Source organism: Nerophis ophidion, linkage group LG06 (genome assembly GCF_033978795.1).
Source record: "Nerophis ophidion isolate RoL-2023_Sa linkage group LG06, RoL_Noph_v1.0, whole genome shotgun sequence".
Classification (NCBI taxonomy): domain Eukaryota; kingdom Metazoa; phylum Chordata; class Actinopteri; order Syngnathiformes; family Syngnathidae; genus Nerophis; species Nerophis ophidion.
Window position 1 is genome coordinate 74,749,347 of NC_084616.1, and position 27,220 is coordinate 74,776,566.

A 27,220-nucleotide genomic window follows, 5' to 3' on the forward strand; every position below is an offset into this window, starting at 1 on the left:
CACCCACATTTAATGTGAAACAAACACTTACCAAACGACGGATTTAAGTTGCTCCAGTGTCACAAGATGCGAAAGTCCTGATCGTTTGGTCCGCACATTTTACCGGCGATGCTAACGCAGCTATTCGGACATGCTATGGCTATGAATGGCGTCAATAGCTATTCGCTCAACAGCTTCAGTTTCTTCTTCAATACTTTCATACTCCAACCATCCGTTTCGATACATGCGTAATCTGTTGAATCGCTTAAGCCGCTGAAATCCGAGTCTGAATCCGAGCTAATGTCGCTATATCTTGCTGTGGTATTCCCATTGTTTGTTTACATTGGCAGCACTGTGTGACGTCACAGGGAAATGGATAGTGGTTTCGAAGATAGCGAAAATAAGGCACTTTAAAGCTTTATTTAGGGATATTCCGGGACCGGTAAAAATTGGAAAAAAAATTCAAAAAATCCTTTTTTTTGTTGATTTTTATTGTTTTTAACCCTTTTGAAATTGTGATAATGTTCCCCTTTAAATAAGGGAGGTGATTAGAAAAACAGGTGTGCAGGGACCGTGAGTAGCAGGTGAAAACAATATGAAACCATGGTGACAGACTAAACAGGAACTAAGGAGGTCGGACTACAAAATGTGACACAGAAAAAGAACAATAAACAAGAAGATGTAAAGATCCGAGTAGCGGATCGCAACAATATTATTGGAAATAAGACCTGTTTCTGGTCATGCAAAACAGCGAACAAAGTGAGAGATACTGCAGGCTCCTTTCCGCACAAAAAACAACAGCCGCCACCGTCTTGCATTGTGCACACAAGCATCTTGTTTCTCATAGTCTTCAAGTCTCACGCAAACCTTCCAGTCGATCACTTTGACGCTTGCACTCATTGACCGCTCTGCAGGGGTGAATACTTAAAGAGATTGAAAATGAGCAATGTGCCAACCTTCCACTCCACTCCTAGCAAGGTAAAGCCCTATCAGCCAACTGTGAATGCTTAATTGAATGACTGATGGGCTGCAGAGACCTCATCAGCACTTTTAGCTGCCAAGTCCTTTCCTTTTGACTTCAGCTCGCCTCCACAAACAAAACATACTCAAAGAATTGCCGTTCGAGTCGAGTAAATTTTAAAAAAAGGACGCTGTGTTGTTTGCTATATTCCAGTTCCTAAAAAGTTCTTCCCAAAAATTGCGATGGGAGTTGCAGTGTTTTTGAAGGTCTATGTCGCCATAAAACTGTAAGACAAAGTTAAAAAAGTTGTAATAAATTGTTGGGATTTAGCCTCTGTGTAAGAAAGTAATTAGGCTCATATGGTAGAGTGGGGTTCCAGGAACTGGAGGGTTCCTGGTATGAATGCAGCTTCTGCCATCCTCGTCACTGCCGTTGTGTCCTTTGGCATACTTGCCAACCTTGAGACCTCCGATTTCGGGAGGTGGGGGGTGGGGGCCGTGGTCGGAGGGTGGGGCGTGGTTAAGAGGGGAGGAGTATAGATTCATAGAATCACCAAGTCAAGTATTTCATATATTCATTTATATATATATATATATACATATATATATATATATATATATATATATATATATATATATAAATATATGTGTATATATATATATATGTGTATATGTATATATATATATATATATATATATATATATATGGTATAGTGTGTGTATATATATATATATATATATATATATATATATATATACATATGGTATAGTGTGTATATATATACGTGGTTATATGTGTATATATATATATATATATATATATATATATATATATATGTGTGTGTGGGAAAGATCACAAGACTACTTCATCTCTACAGAACTGTTTCATGAGGGGTTCCCTCAATCGTCAGGAGATTTTAATGGGTTCCCTCTACAACTGTAGAGGGAACCCCTCATGAAACAGTTCTATAGAGATGGAGTAGTCTTGTGATTTTTCCCACACATACATATTGCGCTCTACCACGGTATCGAGCACTATTCTCTGGATAATCCAATTAATCAATCAATCAATCAATCAATGTTTACTTATATAGCCCTAAATCACGAGTGTCTCAAAGGGCTGCACAAACCACAACACAAACCACTACGACATCCTCGGTAGTCTGCCACTTTATATAATGTAGTCTGCCACAACAATTAACGTGGTCTGCCACTTCATACAATGTAGTCTGAAACAGCATATAATGTAGTCTGCCACTTCATATAATGTAGTCTGCCACAACATTTAAAGTGGTCTGCCACTTCATATAATATAGTCTGCGACTTCATATAATGTAGTCTGCCACAACATTTAATGTGGTCTGCCACTTCATATAATGTAGTCTGCCACAACATTTAATGTGGTCTGCCACTTCATATAATGTAGTCTGCCACAACATTTAATTTGGTCTGCCACTTCATATAATATAGTCTGCCACATCATACAATGTAGTCTGCCACAACATTTAATGTGGTCTGCCACTTCTTATAATGTAATCTACTAAAACATTTATTGAGGTCTGCCACAACAATTAACGTGGTGTGCCACTTCATATAATGTAGTCTGCCACCATTTTCAAATTGTTACATCGTATATATGAAATGTTGTTTGGATGTGTTTAAAAGGCTTTATAGGCAAAAAAAAGATTGTTTCCATTACTTGCATTGTTAGCTGTCTCACGCTTGCAGTTTTTCACATTTTCTTTTTTTTATAAAGATGCCCACTCTTGTTTTGTGCAACTTAATAAAATAACAAAAAATGTACCGGAAAACATTGAAGATCATGTAATAAATGCAGGTACACTCTGTAATTGCATACTTGAATACAGAGCAGAAATGAAATCATGTCAGGATCCATCCTTTTTTTTCCCGCTCTCTCTCATGTCGACCTTTTTAACTTTATCTCCAATGCAGTTAACATTTCCCAGACAATAGATTCCATGTAACCAATAATATTCCTATTCAATTTTCTTCTTTGTTACGTCAACACAAAGGACTTTTACTCACCAGCGTGTTCCAAGGCATGAATACAAAGTGAATCAGTGCTTTGTGCAATGGGAAAGATTGTGTTCTTGTCAGCACCAATAATGAGCTTTTTTTGTTAATGGGGGCACAAAAGAAAAGGTGGCAGTTAAAAACAAAAAGTAATTACGGTACTAACATTCTTGAATGAGAAATTCATCCTTTTTTTTTGCGGCTTATCTTTTTAATGTGGTGGTTGAGCTGCAGACTGTCCCAGCTATAATTACTGGTCAAATATTTATCTCAGTGATGTTTAATATACTACTATGTTGAAGTTCCTTAAGGCGCCCTATTATTGTCAGTTTCAAACACCAAACTATCTATTAAACGAGACAAGAAGCAAGGAATCAGGCAGAGACAGAGTTCAATTTTGCTCATGAGGAGAAACGTAATGGGCTGCACACTCAGTTAGTTTCCCACCACGCTCTGAGGAGCAGTCCCCCGTGCTCCTCTATTTATTCGCGAGTTCCATCGTTAACATCACTAAGGCTGCTTCTAGGGGGAGGGGACACATATTATACAAGGAGCCCCAGTATCACAATACGTGATTATTCAGAATGCAAATCTGCTTGAGCTCGAGATTTCGCCCTGGCTCTGTTTTGTCCGCGCGTGGTCGTCTTAACTACGTTGAGGTACTTCAATCAATCATCAATCAATGTTTACTTATATAGCCCTAAATCACTAGTGTCTCAAAGGGCTGCACAAACCACCACGACATCCTCGGTAGGCCCACATAAGGGCAAGGAAAACTCACACCCAGTGGGACATCGGTGACAATGATGACTATGAGAACCTTGGAGAGGAGGAAAGCAATGGATGTCGAGCGGGTCTAACATGATACTGTGAAAGTTCAATCCACAATGGATCCAACACAGTCGCGAGAGTCCAGTCCAAAGCGGATCCAACACAGCAGCGAGAGTCCCGTTCACAGCGGAGCCAGCAGGAAACCATCCCAAGCGGAGGGATGAAGTCCGCCCTTGGCTGTTTTGCAGGCTGGAAGACGGATTGATTGATTGATACTTTTATTAGTAGATTGTACATTTCAGTACATATTTGGTACAATTAACCACTAAATGGTAACACCTGAATAAGTTTTTCAACTTGTTTAAGTCGGGGTCCACGTTAATCAATTCAAACTGCTGCTGCGAGACAACTTGCAGTGGAAGATAACAAGTTGTGTGGCTTTGCACGGATAGAAAAGTGCAACTTGAGCACAATAGATAATTATAGCAACAGCCTTTAAACATAAGAGTTGTGTGATAACTTGTACATAATTATTCTAACATTTATGCAAAACCAAGTTCTTGTTTTTTTTTTACTTCATGGTACCTGCTTATGCGTATTTCGGATCTGCGTAAGGCCCGGAAATTTGAAATCAAACCATGAAAGTATTGCAGGGATATTTAAAAAACAATGTTGCCTTCTTTCCCCACTTCCTACAAAGTCGATTTGGAATTGGCTGCTTTTGTGAACTTTTTTGCCATATGTGTGTCGATTATCCATATTATGTCTCCCCATGTCTAGCATTAAAAGATTACAGTTGGTACAAAATGCGGCTGCTAGACTTTTGACAAGAACAAGAAAGTTTGATCACATTACGCCTGTACTGTATATACCTTTATATACATATATACATACATATATACCTATACTGTATATACCTTTATATACATATATACATACATATATACCTATACTGTATATACCTTTATATACATATATACATACATATATACCTATACTGTATATACCTTTATATACATATATACATACATATATACCTATACTGTATATACCTTTATATACATATATACATACATATACACCTGTACTGGCTCACCTGCACTGGCTTCCTGTGCACTTAAGATGTGACTTTAAGGTTTTACTACTTACGTATAAAATACTACACGGTCTAGCTCCATCCTATCTTGCCGATTGTATTGTACCATATGTCCCGGCAAGAAATCTGCGTTCAAAGGACTCCGGCTTATTAGTGATTCCCAAAGCCCAAAAAAAGTCTGCGGGCTATAGAGCGTTTTCCGTTCGGGCTCCAGTACTCTGGAATGGCAGTTCGAGATGCCACCTCAGTAGAAGCATTTAAGTCTCACCTTAAAACTCATTTGTATACTCTAGCCTTTAAATAGACTCCCTTTTTAGACCAGTTGATCTGCCGTTTCTTTTCTTTTTCTTCTATGTCCCACTCTCCCTTGTGGAGGGGGTCCGGTCCGATCCGGTGGCCATGTACTGCTTGCCTGTGTATCGGCTGGGGACATCTCTGCGCTGCTGATCCCCCTCCGCTTGGGATGGTTTCCTGCTGGCTCCGCTGTGAACGGGACTCTCGCTGCTGTGTTGGATCCGCTTTGGACTGGACTCTCGCGACTGTGTTGGATCCATTGTGGGTTGAACTTTCACAGTATCATGTTAGACCCGCTCGACATCCATTGCTTTCCTCCTCTCCAAGGTTCTCATAGTCATTATTGTCCCCGACGTCGCACTGGGTGTGAGTTTTCCTTGCCCTTATGTGGGCCTACCGAGGATGTCGTAGTGGTTTGTGCAGCCCTTTGAGACACTAGTGATTTAGGGCTATATAAGTAAACATTGATTGATATTATCCATACATGGTAGACATTTACCCAAACATCCGTCTGTGAGTCAGCCAATTGAAATTGATGAAATTGTCGATGATGAAACCCAATGCTCTGTTTTATATTTGCTTTAACCAGCAAAAATCTTTACACAAACAGGCTCATCTGAAGTAAGAAAGTGTGCTGCCTTTAACTTTTATGATTTTTGGCAATGTCTCTTCGTGTGTGCAAACCACTTTGAAGAGTTCTGCTTCGGAAACCTACGCCAGTATAAAGATGAATTTTTCAATAAACTACTTATAATTGCGGGCCCATTGTCTACTACTTATGGCAATAGAGGAGAGAATTAATTGGTGAGAAATAACACTAGGTTAGAAATGGGTGGATGATGTTAGCAATGTTAGCTCGATTTGTTGTGTAGCTAACTTAGCCTTCTACTGTAATCAAGCAATCATCCATCCATCCATTTTCTAACGCTTATTCCGTTTAGGGTCACGGGGGGAGCTGGTGCCTATCTCAACTACAATCGGGCGGAAGGCGGCGTACACCCTGGACAAGTCGCCAATCAATCAATAATTCAATCAATGTTTATTCATATAGCCCTAAATCACAAGTGTCTCAAAGGGCTGCACAAGCCACAACGACAGCCTCGGTTCAGATCCCACATATGGGCAAGGAAAAACTCACAACCCAGTGGGATGTCAATGTGAATGACTAGGAGAATACTTGGAGAGTACCGCAGATGTCACCAAAGATGTCACGGCGCGGGCTCGAACTCGCTTTTCCCCGGCAGCTGGGTCTACCAACCTCTCCGCTGACGCTGGCCGTGTCACACCCACATGCCGGCAAGGCTGTGGGCGATCGGCAATCTGCACACCTGGGACTGATGAAGGCAAGCTGTATAAGGACCAGTGGACCCAAGGATCCTGGCGGGAACTTAATTACTGTTTGGCCATGGCTGTCCAGAGTCGGGACCCGGGATGGACCGCTCACCTGTGCATCGGTTGGGGACATCTCTGCGCTGCTGACCTGTCTCCGTCGGGATGGTCCCCTGCTGGGCCCACTATGGACGGGACTTTCACTATTAAATTAGATCCATTATGGACTGGACTTTTACAATATTATGCTAGATCCACTCGACGTCCATTGCAACGGTCGACCTAAGGCATGGGTGTCAAACTCTGGCCCGCGGGCCAAACCCTTGAGGTAATATCAAATTAAGATTAGAGCTGGCCCGCCGGTATTATACAGCACCGATGCCTCCCGATTTCCACCCGGACAACAATATTGGGGGCATGCCTTGAAGGCTCCTCCTTTAGCGTCCTCTACAGCCTGTCGTCACGTCCGCTTTCCCGCCATACAAACAACGTGCCGGTCCAGTCACATAATATATGCTGCTTTAACACACAGAAGTGAATGCAAGGCATACTTGATCAACAGCCATAAGGGTCACACTGAGGGTGGCCGTATGTTATGTATTGCAGAGGACGTGACGGCAAACGGACACCAGGTGGCAGTAGTGTATAGAGATTTAATATATATATGTTAAATCACATATCTATAAAAATCAAACAATAGAAAACGAACTAAGGGAATGGAATGTGAACTATAGATTCAAAAGTGTATGTGGTGTGAGGCTATGTGTGTAGGTTAACTGAAGTTTGTGTTACCAACGTGTTGACGAGAGTGAAGGAACGTCCAAGGGAACAAGCAGGTGATCTGGGATACAAGCGGGGGTCCGTGGGGCTGAGAGGGGCGTTAAGAGATCCGAGTCCAAAGCGGGGGGTCGAGGATCACAAGGAAACACACTGAGAACATGGAGAGGGAAAATCACAGGGAGAGCAGGATCGCATAACGCAGGATTGCAGTTTACTGAACGTCAGTAGAGAACTAAGTTCCCGCGAGGATCCCTGGGTCCACTGGTCTCTTAAGCAGCTCCTCGTCATCAGTCACAGGTGTGGGCGCGGTCCGCTTGATGAGTGCGGGGGCGTGTCTGGAATGTGCTGTCAGCGGGTCCTCAGGTTGGACTCGCAGCGGAGGGAGACGCAGAATGCGCATGTCCCACAACACCGTATAAACAACTTTAACACTTTTACAAATATGCGCCACACTGTGAAGCCACACCAAACAAGAATGACAAACACATTTCGGGAGAACATCCGCACCGTAGCACAACATAAACTCAACCGAAGAAATACCCAGAATCCATTGCACCACTAACTCTTCCGGGACGCTGCAATATACACCCCCGCTACCACCAAACCCCGCTCCCCCAATTTTTATTTACATTTTATTTGATATGCCATTGATATTTTTTACTCATTATTATAATTTGAAACTCGATTTTGTGTGTGATCTTATCCTTTCGGACCCAAAGCTCATGACCATAGGTGAGGATGGGAACGTAGATCGACCGGTAAATTGAGAGCTTTGCCTTCCGGCTCGGCTCGAGAGGAGCCAGATGAGGTGGTTCGGGCATCTGGTCAGGATGCCACCCGAACGCCTCCCTAGGGAGGTGTTTAGGGCACGTCCAACCGGTAGGAGGCCACGGGGAAGACCCAGGACACGTTGGGAAGACTATGTCTCCCGGCTGGCCTGGGAACGCCTCGGGATCCCCCGGGAAGAGCTAGACGAAGTGGCTGGGGAGAGGAAAATCTGGGTTTCCCTGCTTAGGCTGCTGCCCCCGCGACCCGACCTCGGATAAGCGGAAGAAGATGAAGATGGATGGATTTTGTGTGTGACTCTAAAGCTACATAAGCCTTGCTTGTTTAATACTCAATGCAAAACTTGTTTGGGTCTCTATTAAAAGGTTAACTTGTTCAACCTTGGCCCGCGACTTTGTTCAGTTTTACATTTTGGCCCACTCTGTATTTGAGTTTGACACCCCTGTCCTAATGTAACCCACATCTGCAGGAAAAAGTCATATATGACATCATATTTTCAGTGAAAGTGTAAGGTCAAGATAATATTTATTTGCATATCCACCTAGCTGATATGGTTTCTGGATGTTGTGAACAATAAATATTCTTGCAGAAGAAAAAAGGGGCGGACGAAGAAGCACTAAAGTACAAGGCATTCTCATGACTTTCATTCGTGTCAAAAGGGTGTAGGTTTTTATTTTAATAGGTCTCAAAACTGGACTCCCGTGACCCAGATCAGTCAGCGTTTCACTGAACCGGTTCTTGTTGTCTGGAGTGAGAAGCCCTAACAAGGCCAGGAGGAGCAGCTACCCGTGTCTTACAGACTTTATTAAGCTTTTTCCTCCTTTACATTATGTTTTATTATTTTTTAGGGCCGTCAAAATTAAGGAGTTAACTCATGTGATTAATCACACAACAAATATCCCATTAATCATGTACACCAGTGGTCCCCAACCACCGGGCCGTGGCTCGATTGGTACCAGGCAGCAGAAGAATTTTTTATCAAATTTTATTAAAAAATAAATAAATAAATGATAAAAATAAAATGTATTTATTTTTTTATTAAATCAACATAAAAACACAATATACACTTACAATTAGTGCACCAACCACAAAAACCTCCCCACTCCACCACCACCAACCACACCACAACCGGGCCGCAGGACAAATTATTAAGTGTTGACCGTTCCATCCATCCATCCATCCATTTTCTACCGCTTATTCCCTTTTGGGGTCGCTGGCGCCTATCTCAGCTACAATCGGGCGGAAGGCGGGGTACACCCTGGACAAGTCGCCACCTCATCGCAGGGCCAACACAGATAGACAGACAACATTCACACACTAGGGACCATTTAGTGTTGCCAATCAACCTATCCCCAGGTGCATGTCTTTGGAGGTGGGAGGAAGCCGGAGTACCCGGAGGGAACCCACGCACTCACGGGGAGAACATGCAAACTCCACACAGAAAGATCCCGAGCCTGGATTTGAACCCAGGACTGCAGGACCCTCCTTTACATTATCTTTTATTATTTTTAGGTCCGTCAAAATTAAGGAGTTAACTCATGTGATTAATCACACAAAACATATCCCATTAATCATGTACACCAGTGGTCCCCAACCACCGGGCCGCAGCCCAGTACCGGGCCGTGGCCCGATTGGTACCGGGCCGCAGAAGAATTTTTTATTAATTTTTATTAAAAAATAAATAAATAAATGATAAAAATAAAATGTATTTATTTTTTTTATTTTTTTATTAAATCAACATAAAAACACAATATACACTTACAATTAGTGCACCAAACACAAATACCTCCCAATTTCATGACTAAGGAAAAATATTTAAATTTTTTTTTTTTTTTTTTTTTTTTAAAGCACCCCCAACCCCCACCCCCACTCCACCACCACCACCGGGCCGCGGGACAAATTATTAAGCGTTGACCGTTCCACGGATACAAAAGTGAATTAGTGAAGTGAATTATATTTATATAGCGCTTTTCTCTAGTGACTCAAAGCGCTTTACATAGTGAAACCCAATATCTAAATTACATTTAAACCAGTGTGGGTGGCACTGGGAGCAGGTGGGTAAAGTGTCTTGCCCAAGGACACAACGGCAGTGACTAGGATGGCGAAAGCGGGAATCGAACCTGCAACCCTCAAGTTGCTGGCACGGCTGCTCTACCAACCGAGCTATACCGCCCCAAAAGGTTGGGGACCACTGATGTACACACTTAGATCCATCCATCCATCCATTTCTACCGCTTATTCCCTTTGGGGTCGCGGGGGGCGCTGGCGCCTATCTCAGCTCCAATCGGGGAGAAGGCGGGGTACACCCTGGACACGTCGCCACCTCATCGCAGGGCCAACACAGATAGACAGACAACATTCACACACTAGGGACCATTTAGTGTTGCCAATCAACCTATCCCCAGGTGCATGTCTTTGGAAGTGGGAGGAAGCCGGATTAATCATGCAATTTATTTTGACCGTAGAAGGTTTCTTACCTGGGCAATTATTTTTGACTCGAGGGGCCAAATTTAGAGAAAAAAATCTGTCTAGGGGCCGGTATATTTCTTTTTAGGAACACTAATACAAAACCTAACAATAATGTCCGATTGGATACTAAAAACGTTATGACAGACCGCCTTAAAAATCTGAATGGAATTGCACATTTTTTTACTGAATGAGACACCGAGAATGTACAAACCCCGTTTCCATATGAGTTGGGAAATTGTGTTAGATGTAAATATAAACAGAATACGATGATTTGCAAATCCTTTTCAACCCATATTCAGTTGAAGATGCTACAAAGACAACATATTTGATGTTCAAACTGCAAATTATCAATAACTTTAGAATTTGATGCCAGCAACACGTGACAAAGAAGTTGGGAAAGGTGGCAATGAATACTGATAAAGTTGAGGAATGCTCATCTAACACTTATTTGGAACATCCCACAGGTGTGCAGGCTAATTGGGAACAGGTGGGTGCCATGATTGGGTATAAAAACAGCTTCCCAAAAAAATGCTCAGTCTTTCACAAGAAAGGATGGGGCGAGGTACACCCCTTTGTCCACAACTGCGTGAGCAAATAGTCAAACAGTTTAAAGACAACGTTTCTAAATGTGCAATTGCAAGAAATTTAGGGATTTCAACATCTACGCTCCATAATATCATCAAAAGGTTCAGAGAATCTGGAGAAATCACTCCACTTAAGCACCATGGCCGGAAACCAACATTGAATGACCGTGACCTGCGATCCCTCAGACGGCACTGTATCAAAAACCGACATCAGTCTCTAAAGGATATCACCACATGGGCTCAGGAACACTTCAGAAAACCATTGTTTTGCCTTAATTTGCCCAGATCTGGGCCACATGATCAGTGATTGGACCAGCGCATACGTCAGTACAAGTGAGTGAGGAGACTCCGACTGGTTTGCTCGCTGGAAAATTTCACTTCAAAATGCATCTTGCAATGCAAGTTTATTTGTAGAGCACAATTCATACACGAAGCAATTCAAATTGTTTTGCAGAAAATTACAAGAAGGCACAATTTATAGTAAAACAATGATAATTGTAACCATAAACATGAAGTAAAATTGTCAGGTTCAAACACTGATGACATCGATTAAACAGACAAAGAAGCAAGGAATTGAACAGAGACAGAATTAAATTTGGCTCAATTCAAAGTGTTTTGCAGAAAATTACAAGAAGGCCCAATTTATAGTAAAATAACGATAATTGTAACCATAAACATGAAGTAAAATTGTCAGGTTCAAACACTGATGACATCGATTGAACAGACAAAGAAGCAAGGAATTGAACAGAGACAGAATTAAATTTGGCTCAATTCAAAGTGTTTTGCAGAAAATTACAAGAAGGCACATTTTATAGTGAAATAATAATAATTGTAACCATAAACATGAAGTAAAATTGTCAGGTTCAAACACTGAAGACATCGATTAAACAGACAAAGAAGCAAGGAATTGAACAGAGACAGAATTAAATTTGGCTCAATTCAAAGTGTTTCGCAGAAAATTACAAGAAGGCGCAATTTATAATAAAATAATGATAATTGTAACCATAAACATGAAGTAAAATTGTCAGGTTCAAACACTGAAGACATCGATTTAACAGACAAAGAAGCAAGGAATTAAACAGAGACAGAATTAAATTTGGCTCAATTCAAAGTGTTTTGCAGAAAATTACAAGAAGGCCCAATTTATAGTAAAATAACGATAATTGTAACCATAAACATGAAGTAAAATTGTCAGGTTCAAACACTGACGACATCGATTAAACAGACAAAGAAGCAAGGAATTAAACAGAGACAGAATTAAATTTGGCTCAATTCAAAGTCTTTTGCGGAAAATTACAAGAAGGCACAATTTATAGTAAAATAATGATAATTGTAACCATAAACATGAAGTAAAATTGTCAGGTTCAAACACTGATGACATCGATTAAACAGACAAAGAAGCAAGGAATTGAACAGAGACAGAATTAAATTTGGCTCAATTCAAAGTGTTTTGCAGAAAATTACAAGAAGGCACAATTTATAGTAAAATAATGATAATTGTAACCATAAACATGAAGTAAAATTGTCAGGTTCAAACACTGACGACATCGATTAAACAGACAAAGAAGCAAGGAATTGAACAGAGACAGAATTAAATTTGGCTCAATTCAAAGTGTTTTGCAGAAAATTACAAGAAGGCACAATTTATAATAAAATAATGATAATTGTAACCATAAACATGAAGTAAAATTGTCAGTTTCAAACACTGATGACATCGATTAAACAGACAAAGAAGCAAGGAATTGAACAGAGACAGAATTAAATTTGGCTCAATTCAAAGTGTTTTGCAGAAAATTACAAGAAGGCACAATTTATAATAAAATAATGATAATTGTAACCATAAACATGAAGTAAAATTGTCAGGTTCAAACACTGATGACATCGATTAAACAGACAAAGAAGCAAGGAATTGAACAGAGACAGAATTAAATTTGGCTCAATTCAAAGTGTTTTGCAGAAAATTACAAGAAGGCACAATTTATAGTAAAATAATGATAATTGTAACCATAAACATGAAGTAAAATTGTCAGGTTCAAACACTGAAGACATCGATTGAACAGACAAAGAAGCAAGGAATTGAACAGAGACAGAATTAAATTTGGCTCAATTCAAAGTGTTTTGCAGAAAATTACAAGAAGGCACAATTTATAGTAAAATAACGATAATTGTAACCATAAACATGAAGTAAAATTGTCAGGTTCAAACACTGACGACATCGATTAAACAGACAAAGAAGCAAGGAATTAAACAGAGACAGAATTAAATTTGGCTCAATTCAAAGTGTTTTGCAGAAAATTACAAGAAGGCACAATTTATAGTAAAATAACGATAATTGTAACCATAAACATGAAGTAAAATTGTCAGGTTCAAACACTGATGACATCGATTAAACAGACAAAGAAGCAAGGAATTGAACAGAGACAGAATTAAATTTGGCTCAATTCAAAGTGTTTTGCAGAAAATTACAAGAAGGCACAATTTATAGTAAAATAATGATAATTGTAACCATAAACATGAAGTAAAATTGTCAGGTTCAAACACTGACGACATCGATTAAACAGACAAAGAAGCAAGGAATTAAACAGAGACAGAATTAAATTTGGCTCAATTCAAAGTGTTTTGCAGAAAATTACAAGAAGGCACAATTTATAGTAAAATAACGATAATTGTAACCATAAACATGAAGTAAAATTGTCAGGTTCAAACACTGACGACATCGATTAAACAGACAAAGAAGCAAGGAATTAAACAGAGACAGAATTAAATTTGGCTCAATTCAAAGTGTTTTGCAGAAAATTACAAGAAGGCACAATTTATAGTAAAATAACGATAATTGTAACCATAAACATGAAGTAAAATTGTCAGGTTCAAACACTGATGACATCGATTAAACAGACAAAGAAGCAAGGAATTAAACAGAGACAGAATTAAATTTGGCTCAATTCAAAGTGTTTTGCAGAAAATTACAAGAAGGCACAATTTATAATAAAATAATGATAATTGTAACCATAAACATGAAGTAAAATTGTCAGGTTCAAACACTGATGACATCGATTAAACAGACAAAGAAGCAAGGAATTAAACAGAGACAGAATTAAATTTGGCTCAATTCAAAGTGTTTTGCAGAAAATTACAAGAAGGAACAATTTATAGTAAAATAACGATAATTGTAACCATAAACATGAAGTAAAATTGTCAGGTTCAAGCACTGAAGACATCGATTAGACAGACAAAGAAGCAAGGAATTGAACAGAGACAGAATTAAATCTGGCTCAATGAGGTGAGACGCGTAGACCTGTACCCTTGAACAGTGTCTCACCACGCTCTGGCGAAAGATTGTACGCCTCCTCTTTTATTTGGACTTTCCCTGATTTCGTGGCAACAGCTGTTTCTAAAGGAAGGGGGTGGTAAACAGTCGTCACCTTTGGTTACAAAACAGTTCAAAGAAAAGGTGCCTGGAGGGGGGCCGGGTCCTGCTTCTTCTCCGCTTTTTAAATCTCGGGTCAAGACTAAATCTTCCTATGGATTACAATACATCAAAGAAACCGACACCTTCATGTCGCTTCCCATCCTACACAGTGGAGTTTTACCAGCCTTTTGATTGGTAAGATCAAAGACAGCTTTTGTCTGCTCGCCAGAGACTCATTGAAACATTTCAGTTGTTTATGTGAGATCCTTTCAGTAGTGTGTGTAAGAAGTCATTCTGGATAATGTCCCTAACGGCCTCCAAAGACATGCACCTGGGGAAGGTTGGTTGCTAAAAACTAGATTGTCCCTGGCGTGTGAATGTTGTCTGTCCGTCTGAGTTGGTCCTGCGATGAGGTGGCGACTTGTCCTTCCACCCGAGTGCAACTGGGATAGGCTCCAGGGACACGCCGTAGAAAATGGATGGATCCTGGTTGGCAATGCAAAAAAACAACAAGCATTGATTTTGCGTTAGTTAAAGGATAAATGGCTCCCCCTGGTGTAGAAATGTGGACCATGCACGGTCAATGTTGTAAGGCCTGCATCATCCAGTCCACCAGTCACCATTTATCTGTTTACCTTTTAAGTCTAGGTGCTTGGAAAATACCACAAGGTGAATTATATGTGGCGATATTGTAAATGAAGCATTCTTTAATGTGGCATGAAAAGGGAAAAGGGATGGATGAAAACCAGAGCCGGTCCAAATGTAAGCACTTCCATGACGTCCACGTCCACTGTGGCTGCACGGATATTTAATCAATAACAACACACAGCAAGCATCCATGTCTCGTCTGTCTGCCCTCATCTTCCCTAATGATGTTTTCTGCTCTCCAGTTTCTGGTTACAGAGCAGCGCACATAAATTCACCGCCAGATGATCTGAGATGTAAAATGAGGATGAGACAGCGGAAAGGCCTGTCATAAAAACGTTGAAATAGTACACAAGGCGGCTTGGGATGACAATGAAACTACTAAAATATGAGTGGGGCCGTAGAAGTACGGAATTATTAAATAAAAGAATACATAGAAAAATATATACAGTAGGTCATTTTGAATAATCTTATTGCATATTTATATATATATATATATATATATTAGGAGTGGGCAAATTAATGTGTTAATTATGAGTTAACTCATCAATCTATTAACGCCGACAATTATTTTATCGCACATTTGCGTATGTTGTTTATCAATCAATCAATCAATGTTTACTTATATAGCCCTAAATCACTAGTGTCTCAAAGGGCTGCACAAACCACTACGACATCCTCGGTAGGTCCACATAAGGGCAAGGAAAACTCACACCCAGTGGGACGTCGGTGACAATGATGACTATGAGAACCTTGGAGAGGAGGAAAGCAATGGATGTCGAGCGGGTCTAACATGATACTGTGAAAGTTCAATCCATAATGGATCCAACACAGTCGCGAGAGTCCAGTCCAAAGCGGATCCAACACAGCAGCGAGAGTCCCGTTCACAGCGGAGCCAGCAGGAAACCATCCCAAGCGGAGGCGGATTAGCAGCGCAGAGATGTCCCCAGCCGATACACAGGCAAGCAGTACATGGCCACCGGATCGGACCGGACCCCCTCCACAAGGGAGAGTGGGACATAGGAGAAAAAGAAAAGAAGCGGCAGATCAACTGGTCTAAAAAGGGAGTCTATTTAAAGGCTAGAGTATACAAATGAGTTTTAAGGTGAGACTTAAATGCTTCTACTGAGGTAGCATCTCGAACTGTTACCGGGAGGGCATTCCAGAGTACTGGAGCCCGAAATGAAAACGCTCTACAGCCCGCAGACTTTTTTTGGGCTCTAGGAATCACTAATAAGCCGGAGTCCTTTGAAGGCAGATTTCTTGCCGGGACATATGGTACAATACAATCGGCAAGATAGGATGGAGCTAGACCGTGTAGTATTTTATACGTAAGTAGTTAAACCTTAAAGTCACATCTTAAGTGCACAGGAAGCCAGTGCAGGTGAGCCAGTACAGGTATATATGTATGTATATATGTATATAAAGGTATATACAGTACAGGCGTAATGTGATCAAACTTTCTTGTTCTTGTCAAAAGTCTAGCAGCCGCATTTTGTACCAACTGTAATCTTTTAATGCTAGACATGGGGAGACCCGAAAATAATACGTTACAGTAGTCAAGGCGAGACGTAACAAACGCACGGAAAATGGTCTCGGCGTCTTTAGTGGACAAAATGGAGCGAATTTTAGCGATATTACAGAGATGAAAGACGGCCGTTTTAGTAACGCTTTTAATGTGTGACTCAAAGGAGAGAGTTGGGTCGAAAATAATACCCAGATTCTTTACCGAGTCACCTTGTTTTATTATTTGGTTGTCAAATGTTAAAGTTGTATTATTAAATAGAGGTCGGTGTCTAGCAGGACCGATAATCAGCATTTCCGTTTTTTTGGCGTTAAGTTGCAAAAAAAAAAAAGAAAAAGTTCATATGTGAGTCAAGTCAAGTGGCCAAATACTTGGGGGCAATATAGTGTATATTTTTTGTGTTTTGTAACATTTTCGTCAGTAAAATTCAACTCAAGTGTGTGTGTGGGCGCACAACACGCACGTACGCACACACACACACGCACACACACACACACACACGTGTCCACTCTCACTCCAGAATTGCATGAATTGTAGAGCAAGTACTCAAATTCTTACATAATTATGTGTGATGTAACAAATTGCACACAGTTTAAAAATACTACAAAAACACAATATTCAAAGGCTTTCAAAACTACATTCAAGCTCACGGGAAAGCGCATGAAACCTTATTATTTTGACACTTTGGTTATTGTTTAACACGAATATCTGACATTGTAACAACATTTATAAGTCAGAAAAGATAAAAATCATCATAGGTGCCCTTTATGTTAATGTGTTATTTTATTTTATTTTACCAGGTATTTATTACAGGAATAAAAAAAAAAATGCTGGCAAAAATTGTTTTAATAAAGTAAATGCATTAACGGAAAACATCATACAGTTATTGATATGTTTGAAAAATTATATTTTGCATCATTTGATGTTGGGGATTTTTTCAGGAAATGAGAAATAATACAGAATAAATAATAATATAAATTGTTTTGATTGTGTACCTATATAATAGAATATGGGACATCTTTATTTTTTTTATTTTGTCATCAAAAGACGTATGTTGTAAAAGATAAAGGGATATGTCAATGTACTACTATTAATAATAATGGTATTAATAAATATATGTTGCTTCATATTGAAGCATAGAGTGTCCTATATTGCATGTGAATATGTAAATAAACATCATATTTAGCCAGGTATTTATTAGTAAGACCTCAACGAGAGCCTCATTTAAAATTTGTGTTAAAAAAATATTAACTCCAAGCACCCTTGAACTCACCTGCTTATTTATTTAAAATGCACAATTCAATGTAATGCAAATAACTGCAGCCGTTTGGCCGCTAGGGGGCAGTGAGTGAATGCATGCTAGTGGAAGGAGATACAGCTTAAAAGTTTTGGAGTAAGACTGCACATAAATAACCAGGATTTATGAAATTGGTCATTGTTTGCTAAATAATTTGCAGTTATTTCATACTGTAAATTATGCCATTTTAATTCCGTTTTCATTCATTGTTCTGACATTAGTGCTGATCTCTATTTACTTGTGATAAATTGTGTACTCTGCAGAGCAGCCTCACTGCCAAAAGCTCATTTTGGGAAAAATATGTGTCCATATATAAGCCAGATCGAGCTATAATCCGCAGATATATACTTTGAAAAATGTGTTATTTACACATAAGTATTCTGTAAATGATTATTTACATACCTAAAAAGTTTTCAGTAACGTGGCAGTAAAACGGCGGATCAAACAAAACAGAAGTCCTCGCTGTGGAAGACAGCCCTCAAATCAGTTAAACAGACTCAATAACCCCACAGAGACGCTTTGATGAGTCTTCTGCGGGAATTGTGAAACTGAATACAAAAAGAGTGCCTTTTTAAGTTAATAATAATAACACGGACACTCGTAAACGTGTTAGCATGTCAGCTATTGCTTTTTACGATAGCACGTACAAATATATGCATGAAAACACTCCTGCAGACTTCGCACATGGGACGATTTAGTCAGTGTTAACAGTTTGAGTTATACTCTTAGAAACTTTGCATGGAGTAAATATTGAAGAATCCATAGGAGTAGATACGCTATGGACAGCTAGAAAACTGGGGTGAGCGAACTCGTTCAAAAAAATGGCACCATAGCACTTAACAAAACACCGTCTTAACTTGTATTTATGACTTCAGCAAAGACAAATCCACAAATTACCTTATAGTCCAAAATTTAAAACATGGTCATGTCTGCTTTTGGACGGTTGTACTGTAAATTAAATTACTATTTACTATAGTAGGTCTTTATTGTCATTGCACAAGTACAACGAAACTTTGCTTTCAGCTCAAACCCGTTCAAGATTAGACAAACAGTGTACAGGGTTACAGAACAGGAACGCTGATTGGTCGCCACAAGGCACCCCGTAAATGATGAGGAAAAGGTAAACGCTGGGGAAGGATGAGTAAAAAAATACAATCTAGACTGGGCTCATAAGGGAGCCCAGTCTGGAGTGGGAAAAAAACCTCCATAGCAAAGCACATATACATATTAAAACGTACATATTGAGATATCTGGCAACAGAGGGGAGGGAGTGGGGGGCCATGGTGGCAGGCTGCAGCTCTCAGGCGCTGCCCATCCTTCCATCACCCATATGGGATTTGAGTCGAGGGCGTTAGATTGGGGTCGGGGTATGTGTTTGTAGCGTATATTCTTTTCTGTAGATGCATGTTTGCGTGTAATCAATCAATCAATGTTTATTTATATAGCCCCTAATCACAAATGTCTCAAAGGACTGCATAAATTATTACGACTACAACATCCTCGGAAGAACCCACAAAAGGGCAAGGAAAACTTACACCCAGTGGGCAGGGAGAATTCACATCCAGTGGGACGCCAGTGACAATGCTGACTATGAGAAACCTTGGAGAGGACCTCAGATGTGGGCAACCACCCCCCCCCCCCCCCCTCTAGGGGACCGAAAGCAATGGATGTCGAGCGGGTCTAACATGATACTGTGAAAGTTCAATCCATAGTGGCTCCAACACAGCCGCGAGAGTTCAGTTCAAGCGGATCCAAGACAGCAGCGAGAGTCCCGTCCACAGGAAACCATCTCAAGCGGAGGCGGATCAGCAGCGTAGAGATGTCCCCAACCGATACACAGGCGAGCGGTCCATCCTGGGTCCCGACGAGCGGTCCATCCTGGGTCTCGACTCTGGACAGCCAGTACTTCATCCATGGTCATCGGACCGGACCCCCTCCACAAGGGGAGGGGGGAAATAGGAGGAAGAAAAGAAGCGGCAGATCAACTGGTCTAAAAAGGAGGTCTATTTAAAGGCTAGAGTATACAGATGAGTTTTAAGGTGAGACTTAAATGCTTCTACTGAGGTAGCATCTCGAACTGTTACCGGGAGGGCATTCCAGAGTACTGGAGCCCGAACGGAAAACGCTCTGTAGCCCGCAGACTTTTTTTGGGCTCTAGGAATCACTAATAAGCCGGAGTCTTTTGAAGGCAGATTTCTTGCCGGGACATATGGTACAATACAATCGGCAAGGTGTAAGCCTGCGGTGTGTCTCTGTATTAAACAAGGCAGTTTTTTTTTTTCTTTCAAACCGTCATTTCTCAAAACATAATATTGAATCAAAATCAATGTTATTAAGAATTATTGACCCAACCAAAGTTCCGATTACTTCACAAGAAATATTCTACTTTTTGGTGGAAGAAGTTTGGACACCCCCTGATGTAAACAAACTCCGGTGAGTTCAATGACTGCCAAAATTAATAGGACAAAACGACACCGGCCAAATACTCTCATCAGAAAAGCATGTTTAATATAAATAGTGGGATTGTCCTCCTAGAGCAGGGGTCAGGAACCTTTTTGGCTGAGAGAGCCACGAAAGCCAAATATTTTACTATGTATTTCCGTGAGAGCCATATAATATTTTTTAACACTGAATACAACTTGGGCGGTGTAGCTCGGTTGGTAGAGCAACCTTGCCAGCAACTTGAGGGTTGCAGGTTCAATCCCCGCTTCTGCCATCCTAGTTACTGCCGTTGTGTCCTTGGGCAGGACACTTTACCCACCTGCTGCCAGTGCCACCCACACTGGTTTAAATGTAACTTAGATATTGGGTTTCACTATGTAAAGCGCTTTGAGTCACTAGAGAAAAGCGCTATATAAATATAATTCACTTCACAACTAAATGTGTGCAGAGTCAATACAGCTGTGTACATGTTTCCATCTGTTGTAAAGCACTATGGAGATGATGATTTCATTTTCCAGCATGATCTGGCACCTGCCCAAAGTGCCAAAACCAGCAGTAACTGGTGTATTGACTGTGGCATTACTGTCTGCGATTGGCCTGCCAACTCCCCTGACCTGAACCCTATAGAGAATTTGTGGGTCATTGTGAAGAAGATGCTGAAAGACACCAGACCCAATGATGCAAATGAGCTAAAGGCCGCTATTGAAGCATCCTGTGCATCCATAACACCTCAGCAATGCCACAGGCCGAATTGCCTCCATGCCACGCTGGATTGATGCAGTAATCCATGCGAAATGATTCCCAACCAAGTACTGAGTGCATTAATTGACATTTTCAAATGTTTGATTTTGTTTTGCTGTTATAAATCCTTTTTTTTTACTTAGTCTAATTTTTTGAGATAGGATTTTTGAGTTTTCTTAAGCTGTATGCCATAATCAGCAATATTAAAAATAATAGAAGGCTAGCAATATTTCAGTTGATGTGTAATGAATTCAGAATGTATGACATTTTCATGTTTTTAGTTGCATTACAGAAAATAAAGGAATTTATCACAATATTCTAATTTTCTGAGACAGTCCTGTATATCAGTGGTGCCCAAAAAAAAAAAAAATTTATTGTTTTTTTTTTTGTATTAAATCAACATAAAAAACACAATATACACTTACAAATAGTGCACGAACCACAAAAAACTCCCCTTTTCATGACAAAGAATAAAAAAGAAAAAAAAAGGACACCCCCGGGCCGCGGGACAAATTATTAAGCGTTGACGGGTCCTTGGATACAAAAAGGTTGGGGACCACTGCTGTATATCGTCACTGTGCATTGTTTAACGAAATGGCAAGCAAATTAGTTTAGTGCAAATTCATAATACCATAAAAAGAAGAGTAAAAGTCATCAGTAAAAGTCAGCTCGCCTGCTCGGTGCACTTCCGGAAGTTGGGCCGAGGGGTGTGCTTCATGCCGCCGTCACCCCACCTTCAACCTCCTTCCACTTGCACGCCTTTTTGTTTTCTTTTGTTCGCAGCAGCACCGCGGCGCGACGCGGACGGCACGGCAGGTGAGAGACGTTTCCCCGCACGGGTTGGCTTGTGTTCGGCGTGTTTTGTGTTTCCGTGTCGGTGTGTTTGTACGGAGGTCCGCGGACGGCAGCGACCGCCATGGTGCCGCCCGCCTGGCTGCCGGGTTGTGTTGTGTCACCAAACTGGCGAACACGCGGTCTGGCTTTTACCTTTCTTTCTTTTTTTTTTTGGGCAGTGGATGTGCCAAAAAGGAGGATAATCCCACTATTTATATTAAACATGCGTTTCTGATGAGAGTATTTGGCGGGTGCCGTTTTGTCCTATTAATTCTGGCAGTCATTGAACTCACCGGAGTTTATTTACATCAGGGGTGTCCAAACTTTTTCCACTAAGGGCCGTACATTGAAAAAACAAAAAAACTACTTTTTTGTGTCGCCTCCTTGGCGTGTGTCACTTGTTACCTAACGCTCAACATAACCGCATTTAGATGCCCAAGTTGTCCCCAGCGTATTGCCATAAATAGTTTTAAATCAAGTCTCAAGTTTAATTTGAATCAAACTTTTTTCCCCCCCTCCACCAGTAAAAAGAAGTCTGTCGTTTTTTTTAAAATAATTTGATCACATATACTGCAATATTGTACTGTCTATGAGATCCATCCATCCATTTTCCACCGCTTGTCCCTTTTGGTTGTTGCGGGGGTTTGCAGGAGCGTATCTCAGCTGCATTCGGGCGGAAGGCGGGGTACATCCTGGACAAGTGGCCACCTCATCACATGGCCCATCGCAGTTATATATGATATAAATATAATATATCATATACTGTATATCCATCCATCCCGTCCATTTCTTACCGCTTGTCCCTTTTCCCTTTTGGGGGTGCTGTAGCCTATCTCAGCTGCATTCGGGCGGCAGGCGGGGTACACCCTGGACAAGTCGCCACCTCATCGGAGGTATATATGATATAAACATGTAATATTATATATTAATATATACCATGTACTTTACATATATTATGTAAATATTACACACATTCATCCATGCATCGATTTTTTACCGCTTGTCCCTTTTGTGGTCGCGGGGGGTGATGTAGCCTATCTCAGCTGCGTTTGGGCGGGAGGTATGGTACACCCTGGACAAGTCGCCACCTCATCGCAGGGCCCATCGCAGTTATATATGATATAAATATAATATATCATATACTGTACATCCTTCCATCCCATCCATTTTCTACCGCTTATTCCCATTTGGGGTCACGGGTGGGTGCTGTAGCCTATTTCAGCTGCATTCGGGCGGAAGGCGGGGTACACCCTGGACAAGTCGCCCCCTCATCGGAGGTATATATGATATAAACATGTAATATTATATATTAATATATACCATATACTTTACATATATTATGTAAATATTACACACATTCATCCATGCATCCATTTTCTACCGCTTGTCCCTTTTGTGGTCGCGGGGGGTGATGTAGCCTATCTCAGCTGCGTTTGGGCGGGAGGTATGGTACACCCTGGACAAGTCGCCACATCATCGCAGGGCCCATCGCAGGTATATATGATATAAACTTATAATATAATATATCAGTATGTATCATATACTGTACATCCATCCATCCATTTTCTACCGCTTATTCCCTTTTGGGGTCGCGGGGGGCACTGGCGCCTATCTCAGCTACAATCGGGCGGAAGGCGGGGTACACCCTGGACAAGTGGCCACCTCATCGCAGGGCCAACACAGATAGACAGACAACATTCACACTCACATTCACACATATTATGTAAATATTTAATCCATCCGTTTTCTACCACTTGTCCGTTTTTGGGTGGCAGGGGGGTGCTGGAGCCTATCTCAGTTGCTTTCGGGCGTAAGGCGGTGTACACCCTGGACAAGTCTTCCTCCCACCTCCAAAGACATGCACCTGGGGATAGGCTCCTCCCACCTCCAAAGACATGCACCTGGGGATAGGCTCCTCCCACCTCCAAAGACAATCACCTGGGGATAGGTTGATTGGCAACACTAAATGGTCCCTAGTGTGTGAATGTTGTCTGTCTATCTGTGTTGGCCCTGTGATGAGGTGGCGACTTGTCCAGGATGTACCCCGCCTTCCGCCCGAATGCAGCTGAGATAGGCTCCAGCGTGCCCCGCGACACCGAAAGAGACAAGTGGTAGAAAATGGATGGATGGATGGATGTAAGTTACATGTAAATATCTGAATGTTGTTCAATGTTTTGCTATTATTTACCACAAGGAGTGGAAGTGGTAAACCTATTTAAAAGTGGTGGACGATACAATACATTTGAATATCAATACCATACCAAGTTTAGGGACAGTATTGGTGATGCCATAACTCATCATGATATTTTTTGCTCTGAAGTATTTAAAATCAATGAATGATTTTATTATTTTACAAACAAGACGACTGAATAGCAATATCAAAGAAATAATTCAGTCATTTCTGGGTTATTATAATTATCTCTTCCAGTTGAAATGGTCGATGCATTAAAGGCCTACTGAAACCCACTACTACCAACCACGCAGTCTGTGTGGCCGGTGGGTGTTAGTTGATGAAATATAGGTCTAACTGAGACCTACGTAGTGGTTTTTGTTTCATGTTTCTAGGGCATTCCTACTTGAAGTTAGAGACAGTTTTGTCTGTGTTTTCTTCCTAGGGGGCGCTAGAGCGCAAGTTTGAGTTTTGGGGTTGGGTTTTTTGATTAGATCGCAATTTTTGCCAGTCCTGATGTGTGTGTCAAATTTGAAGCATGTTAAAGGCCTACTGAAAGCCACTACTAGCGACCACGCAGTCTGATAGTTTATATATCAATGATGAAATATTAACATTGCAACACATGCCAATACGGCCTTTTTAGTTTACTAAATTGCAATTTAAAATTTCCCGCGGAGTTTCTTGTTGAAAACGTCACGGACGACGCGTGTTTGTGACTTCTCGGGTTGTAGCGGACATATTAGCCCAGCACCACTTACGGCTAAAAGTCGTCTCTTTTCATCGCATAATTACACAGTATTCTGGACATCTGTGTTGCTGAATCTTTTGCAATTTGTTCAATTAATAATGGAGACATCAAAGAAGAATGCTGTTGGTGGAAGGCGGTGGATTCCAGCTGCCTTTAGCAACCGAAACACAGCCTGTGTTTCTTTGTTTGTTGCGAAGCTTTAACACAGAGTGGTCAAGCGAACATGTTTCTCTACGTCAACCAGCAAGTTTTTGGATGGGAAAATAGTGATATTAAGTCGGCTCTTACCGGAGACTTCAGTGGATTATGGGACCCTGTAGCTGTCAAAAAGGCAGCTGTGATCTTGGCTACTCTGTTTCTCTTAGAGACACTGGCATTCACCGCAGCCACCCGACTTTGAGGTATGACTTTATAATCTCACTAAAATACTATAAACACAATAAGCAGATAAGGGATTTTCCAGAATTATCCTAGTAAATGTGTTGAATTACATCTGAAACGCTCCCTGTGCCGCCCCTCGATATGTGAAAATATCTTGGCCTTACCCTAGAACCTTTTCTTGATCAAACACTCTGAAAAACGTCTGCTAGTCCACAGGTTTATTGACCGTAAAAAGGGTAAAACTGAAAGCATACAAGCCGAAAGTATGCTTACATTACAGACATGCACACACAGCCACTTACACACACAAACATGCTACAATGAAACATGAATTATGCTGTGTATTGAACTTAAATAGATAAATAAATGCCACAAAAGATGTAATCTAAGTGCTCTACAGCAAACTAGCTTACTATGCTAACATTCACTTCACTGTATAAATTGCGAAAATTAGCATGACTGACTTTTGGCCATAAAACGTCCCAAATTACATCACATCCAACAATTAATGCAACTCAATCAAATATTAAAGTACTACTCAATGATACATACCGATGATACTTTGTTTGGCATGAGATTCGAGCAGATGAACACGTTTGCAATCGTCACCGAACTAGCTTAAAGTAGACTCAAAGGAACTACTTGTTGTCTCCTGTTAACTTGGACATTACTGTAAACTAGGCAATGCTGCCTCCCGCTGTCTAAAGGAGGAAGTGCACCTCACTAATGAATTCCCAAGTGAACTTAACACTGGTTTTATATATACCATAAATAAATTCAACAAACAAGACGGAACACTCCCACTGCGTTGCTTTTTCTTTTTCTTTTTTTTTTAGTTCTTCACTCTTACTTTCCTCATCCACAAATCTTTCATCCTCGCTCAAATTAATGGGAAAATCGTCGCTTTCTTGGTCCAAATAGCTCTTGCTGCCGGAGGCTATGATTATAAACAATGTTCGGATGTGAGGAGCCCTACATTCCGTGACGTCACGCGCACATCGGCTGCTACTTCAAGTACAGGCAAGGCTTTTTTATTAGCGACCAAATGTTGCGAACTTTATCGTCGATGTCCTCTACTAAATCCTTTCCGCAAAAATATGGCGATATCGCGAAATGATCAAGTATGACACATAGAATGGACCTGCTGTCCCCGTTTAAATAAGAAAATCTCATTTCAGTAGGCCTTTAAACAGATGTGATCATGATGATTGTTGACTTTCTGGTAAAACCAGATCAGGATTCATCCTGGCAGTGCAAAGCCAACCCGTGACTACAAGGGAACCGCACCGAGCTCTGTGGCTTGCCTTTCTTTGACATCCCTCCCGTCGTCACCAATCACTCCATCAGTATGTTCCTGTTAGAAAGCTCAGCAGGCGGCTGAGTACGGGAAGTGAGCGCTAAAAGCGGCACAGGCGTGTGACGGAATAAGATGGGATGAAAGTCGGATCCCACAAAGACAGATCAGTGTTAGTTACAACAAAGAAAAGATGGACATCTTCGTCCTGTCTAAGGTTGTTCATTGCATGCTGACACAGCAGGTGTGTGATGGAAGCTCAGGTGTGTGTGACTCTCACCGGACGCACAGTTTGAGGGAATGTCGAGGAGGCTGCGTCGAGTGCTGGGGTGGAGTTTTCTAATGTTAAGGCTGGCCTTTTTATGTCGTCCAAACACAGTGGGAGGGCCTGAACAATCATACCTATCTACAAAACCCGAAGCCAGTGAAGTTGACACCTTGTGTAAATGGTAAATAAACACAGAATACAATGATTTGCAAATGCTTTTCAACTTATATTCAATTGAATGGACTGCAAAGACACAATATTTAATATTTGAACTGAAAAACGGAATATTTTTTTTTGCAGAAAGTCTAGTTCCAGCACCCTCGCTATGAAGCCACGCTGTTGTAACACATGTCTTGGCATTGTCTTGCTGAAATAAGCAGG

At 40.9% G+C, this 27,220-nt stretch overlaps 1 protein-coding gene across 1 annotated transcript in view; it reads left to right on the top strand.

The window, feature by feature from the left end:
- The first annotated feature begins 21,847 nt into the window (after positions 1-21,847).
- LOC133555233 (helicase ARIP4-like) overlaps positions 21,848-27,220 on the top strand; it is a 176,182-nt gene continuing 170,809 nt past the window's right edge. The window contains exon 1 of the mRNA XM_061904836.1: positions 21,848-21,957. Within this exon, the coding sequence (XP_061760820.1) occupies positions 21,858-21,957 (100 nt within the window). The 5' untranslated portion in view covers positions 21,848-21,857. The remainder of the gene's footprint in view (positions 21,958-27,220) is intronic.